This window comes from Triticum dicoccoides, chromosome 6B, assembly GCF_002162155.2.
Source record: "Triticum dicoccoides isolate Atlit2015 ecotype Zavitan chromosome 6B, WEW_v2.0, whole genome shotgun sequence".
Taxonomy (NCBI): domain Eukaryota; kingdom Viridiplantae; phylum Streptophyta; class Magnoliopsida; order Poales; family Poaceae; genus Triticum; species Triticum dicoccoides.
In genome coordinates this window covers 198,524,934-198,530,524 of record NC_041391.1, presented here as the reverse complement: position 1 = coordinate 198,530,524, position 5,591 = coordinate 198,524,934, and the positions used below count along the sequence as shown (strand labels likewise).

The 5,591-nt window shown below is 44.4% G+C and overlaps 1 protein-coding gene across 1 annotated transcript in view; it reads left to right on the top strand.

Moving 5' to 3' along the window:
- Positions 1–5,591, top strand: part of LOC119321041 (protease Do-like 7) — a 25,244-nt gene that overhangs the window by 6,051 nt on the left and 13,602 nt on the right. The window contains exons 13-15 of the mRNA XM_037594892.1: positions 3,352–3,399; positions 3,432–3,608; positions 3,703–4,008. Of these exons, the coding sequence (XP_037450789.1) occupies positions 3,352–3,399; positions 3,432–3,608; positions 3,703–4,008 (531 nt within the window). The remainder of the gene's footprint in view (positions 1–3,351; positions 3,400–3,431; positions 3,609–3,702; positions 4,009–5,591) is intronic.

Below are 5,591 nucleotides of genomic sequence, written 5' to 3'. Positions count from 1 at the left end.
TATTTCTCCACTCCTCTTCAACATCGCATTTGATGCCCTCGCGGCCATCGTGGACAAAGCTAGGATGTCGGCCACCTAGTTAGCGTGGTTAGGCACCTGATCCCTGTGGTGGTGTCATGCATTTGCAGTAATGGAATGACACCATGATTATGCTCAAACGCTTAGGCCTTGACGTTCTTAACCTTAAGTTCCTCCTTCTTTGCTTTGAGGCCATGTCGGGTCCTAGGATCAACTTCGACAAGAGTGAGGTGATGATATCAGGATACTCTCAGGCTGAGCAATAGCAGATTGCGGACAACCTGATTTGCAAGTTGTCCTCATTTCCTATATCTTATTTAGGGGATGCCCCTATGAGACTCAAGGGTTATGCTAGTCAAGTTTGACCCACTCATGGGGTGGATCGCGTCTCAGACAAAACCCTGGTGCAGACGTTTTACTTCCAAAGGTAGTAAGACGGCCCTGATTGACGCCAATCTCTCTAGCCTCCCCATGTATATGATGGGATTGTATATCTTGTCGAAGCGGGTTCGCAACTCATTTGATAAAGAACTTTCTTTTCTTCTCGTGGGCGGTGAACGATCGTCAAAAATACCATATGGTAAAGTGGGTTGACATATGTTTGCCTAAGGACCTGGAAGGGATAGGCATCCTAGCTTCCCGTTGCATGAATGTGGCCTTGATGCTCCGTTGGGTCCAGCGGATTACGCGAGGGGAGGGGGTTTGTGGTTGCAACTTCTTCAGACTAAATATTCGCGGGGTGCGTGAGCCTCTCCTTGCTTGCTCGCGTATGGTTGGCTCCCAATTCTGGAAGTCCATCTAACAGATCAAGCAGGAGATCCGCCTAGGGGTTACCTTCTCCATCGGCAATGGAGAGGGGACCCTATCTTGGCTCCACCCTTGGCTCGGTGGAACCCCGTAATGTATGGGGTTCCCTAACCTGTTTGCCATTTTGCGCGGATCCGATGATGTTGGTGTCTTTAGCTGCCCTAAATGGCCAATGGAACATCTTGCTTCGGCGGTCATTGGGGCAGTTGGAGTTAGTAGAGTGGGGTAATTTGCGGACTGCCCTGCCCGCCGGTGCTCGCGGAATATTCGGACACTGTTTTCCTAGCGTCTCGCCTTTTCAGGTGTTTTCTCTGTCAGCTCGGCATATCATGCTTGGTGTCGTAGGCTGACTATTGCTTGGACATCTCCACTTTGGAAAGCGCCCTTGCCCTTGAAGATCAAAAAATTTCTTTGGCAAGTGTTGAGGGATCGCCTCCCATCCGAGATGGAGATGATCAAGAGACACGGCCTGGGGAATGACCTCTGCCCTCTGTGTGGGGTACCTGACTCGGGGATCCACATCCTCTTTTCGTGCACCACGGTGAGGCTTCTTTGAAAGTTTTTTCTGTGAGGCTCGAGGGCCTGATTGGGAGGCTCTGGACTTGGTTGGAATCATTCAAACCAGCGTCAACCAGACCGATAGGAGGAGACGCCTCTTCTGGTTTGTGTTTGCGGCATTAGCTTGCACACTGTGAGCGACACGTAATAAGATGGTGATTGAGAGCATCTTTCTTCAACGGGCTCTGACTTGATCTTCAAATTCCTAGTGTTTTTGCAGCATTGGCACCCGTTGTCTAAGCAGCGGGACCGAAAGAGGCTGGGACTGATGATGAACCCGTTGTGTGATGATGCTAGCCTCCTTGCCTCGCAACAAGCCCCCTCACTCAGCGGCCACTTGGTGGTCTTTCTCCCTATTGGTTTTATGCTTTTCTTAGGCGTGTTTGTGCTGATGCCCCAGTAGGATCTTCTATTTCGTTGAACTTGACACTCTTGTACGGACGTGGTGTTGACTTTATTTATATAGTGGGGCAAAAGCCTATCTGAGAGTACACATCCGATCCGTCTCTGCCACCGGGAGCTCTGGCCTTTGTTGTGTGTATAGTAGGTTTAGGGACTGTTCTGATCTCCTCTTGCTTCTATCTTCTCAAATTTGTAGCGTGAAGCTGTCCCGAATGAATTAGCTCGTAGAAGCTAGATTCCAGAAGCCCAGCCCGAGTCTAGTGTAAAAACACGAAGTGGGGTAAGCCCAACTCCAAAAAAATGAGAAAGGGGAGTTGCCCAAATTCGCAGCAACTAGTCCCTGTGTAAAAAAAATCATAGCAGCCCTTTTATCTCTGAAAACCCAGCCAAGCCCAAGCTAGGCTGATTCCAGCCACCCCAAACTCTACCTGAGCAAGCCAGCAGCCTCCTCAGTGGGCCAAATCGCTGCGAGAAGCTATGACGTGCAGAACACTTTGTTGATCACTAGGTGGAGTTGGAAGCTAGCTTCTGAAGTTGATTTTGAGGAGTTTTGGAAGTTCAGAGAGGATCAGAACAGGCCCTTACTGATTCTCCTTTTGTTGGAGGCGCGTGGACCTAGTCTGGGCTTGGTGTCGATGACCCTTTCTCGGATGTGGATCGTTGCCTCAGCCCAATCTCATGCCAGGACCCTCTCTCCTGACGAGAAGGCACTTGGATCTGGATCCTTCTCCGATCTACTCCATATTTGGCGGTTGTTTGGTTAAACAAGTTAACCATGGTCTTTGATGCCATATGTTTAAAGAATACCTTGAAGGTGCTCATACCAAGGATGTTAGAGTTTCTTTGTTTCGGATGTTCCACGACGTCAGGTGAGAGATGTTTGTCCCCAGATTTAGTGGACAAGGCATTTGGAGTTTGAGCTCCGTGAAGCTTTTCTGTTATGTACAGTTAAAATACGTTGCCTAGTACTTTCCATCAGTTTGGACTTTTGAAAAACTTGGCTAGCGCATCAGTTCAATATGGTATCAGAGCCACGAAGTCTTGGGATCAAATCCTTGCCAACGCACTATTTAATATAAAAATAGTTGCGATCTAATCTTGATCCCACGTCTAAGGTCTTCCTGTACATCCACAACCTAGATGTGAGGGGGACTGTTAAAATACATTGCCTAGTCCTTTTCATCAGTTCGGACTTTTGAGAAACTTGGCTAGCGCATCAGTTCAATATCTACAGGTCAGAACATTCAAGCCTTAGGTCACTGCCAATTAGACCACCAGGAGAGGCGAGCTAAGTGGTCTAAACGCTCTTATATTTCTTTATAGAGGGAGTACTTTTTAGTTGTAAAAAGAAAGACTATTATGTTTATGTAGTCTATGAATCCCTCTGTAAAGAAATATAAGAGCATTTGGATCACCTAACCGTCTTTACAGAGGGAGTACCTTTTAGCTGTAAAAAGAGAGACTATATTTATGTTTATGTAGTCTATGAAAGCATCATTGCACATAACTTAAACTAATCTTGTATTTTCCGTCGAAAAAACTAATCTTGTATGTATGATGTTTCAGGCTAGAAACTTCGGGTTCAAATGTGGTCTTGTATATGTTGCTGAACCTGGGTAAGACATCTGACAATTCATGTTCCATTTCCTGAGATTTCTGTCTTATGCAACATGGTGACAGTTCCACGATATTCCATCATCAAAAAGTTTGCAAGAAAGGATATTGCACATTTAGGTGACTTTATTGCGGTTATTTCAGAACTGTCTAGGGGAGAACGAGTGCCTCTTGAATATGTAACATACACTGACCGACATCGGAACAAGGTAGGAAAATATTCCCTGGTGGCTTTATCATGAAAAATCTTCTTTATGTATTTGTTAGAATACAACTAAATTTTTGTCTTATTGGTGTGTCCAGCATACAATAGTTACAATTGATCAGCGTGGATGGTATGCAACTCCTCAGTTATATACTCGAAATGATGCAACTGGATTGTGGATTGCAAAATCAGCTATGCTACTGGAATCTCCATATGTAGTTTCCATTCATCAACGAGGTCATAGGGATGTAAACTCAAATGTTGATGAGAATATAGCTGTTGAAGGAACTGTGTCATCTTCTAGAGATTTAGATGACATAAAAGGTGTTTCACGGCATTCTTCTAGCATGGAAGGCTCTTCATTGGCAGAACAAGTAATTAAACCAGCTCTTGTGAAGTTTGAGGTGAGAAACGTCTATACTTTGATTTTGGAAGGAATCATGTAGTCATGGTGCATCAGATTAATATTTTTAGATCCTGTCATGACACTATACCTGTTCCGCAGCCTACCCTAACTAAAATGGTTAATGCGGTACAAGCTTACCCACGACTCCACACAAATAATGTTGTAAAAACAGTTCTGCCAATGATAAAACAAACTTCACACATTGGACCTTTGGTGAATACAGTAATATGGTCCTCTAATTTTTTTTCATGACTAAATTAATCATAATCTGCGTCCGCCAACACCAGGCTAAAATTTTCTAACATTCTGAGGAAAGAAGTTTGACTTCCAGAATGGCACAATACATTAGACAAGCGCTGGTAGTTGTCTATACTTTTTCTTTGAGAAAAACATAAAAGCTTGTCTTCATGCATTGTTAGAAAGAAAGTTTTCTTACTTTTGTGGAAGCCTGTTGAGAGAAAGGAAACTTGTGAATTCCCATGGACTCAAGGCCAATATGTAGGTGGTGGGATATATGGTATTCCCTCTGTTCCAAAGTAAGTGTCGAGGTTTTAGTTCAAATAAATTTGAACTAAAACCACGATACTTATTTTGGAACGGAGGGAGTAACACAATCATGTTAGAGACTCCCAGGTGAGAGCTAGAGCTAGTGGTTCTAACAAAACTGACTCACTGGTAGGGTACGACAACTACATCTGTTTGCTAAGTTTAGAACCCAGACAATCTAGAGACACATCACCAGACACAGAGTCTCCCCCAATGACAAAGGGGATTACGGTGGCAGCAACTCCAACTGGTGCCATGATACCATGTTATGAGGGAAATCAACTTATGTCCTATCCTCTCGGCTCAAGGCCAATATATAGTTACCCATTCAGATTAGAATCAGATTCTATCTTTAACTACACCCAGACTCAACAAGACTACAGACTACTGGTTTCTTGCGGCATCAGTTCTTTATGCAATTTTGTTTCATGGGAAAATAAAGAACTAGTGTCATCAAATAGGGGACTAAAGTTATGGTTATTTTCGTGAGACATGTGAGGTCTACATTTGGTAGTTCATTTATCATCTTTGAGGTTACTTATGGTTTCATTCCTTTGCTCCTTGTGGCATCTAACGGCGTGAATGGTCAGAAAAATGGGCTTCATCTTTAGAAATTCAGCAAAGATGGCGATTGATAGTGAACGAACGGCACTCCTATATGTCAATTGTGTCCAATAAATGCCATGTTTTTTCCTTAGTGTTGTCCAGTGGCGGAGCTTTGTGAGGGCCAAAGGAGGCCACGCCCCCCCTCCCCCCAACCAATTATTGCCAATGATTGTACGCCTACGTGGCAAAACGTGCACGTGTGTGGTTACGGAATCAATCAACCTGTTTGTGTGCTACTTGCACGCACGTATAGCTCTGCTGGGTGATTTAATTTAGTGCTTTAAAACCAACAGTTGTGTGCATTAACGAAAAAGGGTTTCCCCCCGCTTTGTATTCCAAAGCAACCAACCGAAACATCCAAGGATAGGTGCTGGGGCAGAAGCAGCACAGGCACACCCAAAAGAAACGAAAGAGAAACAACAAGAGAAA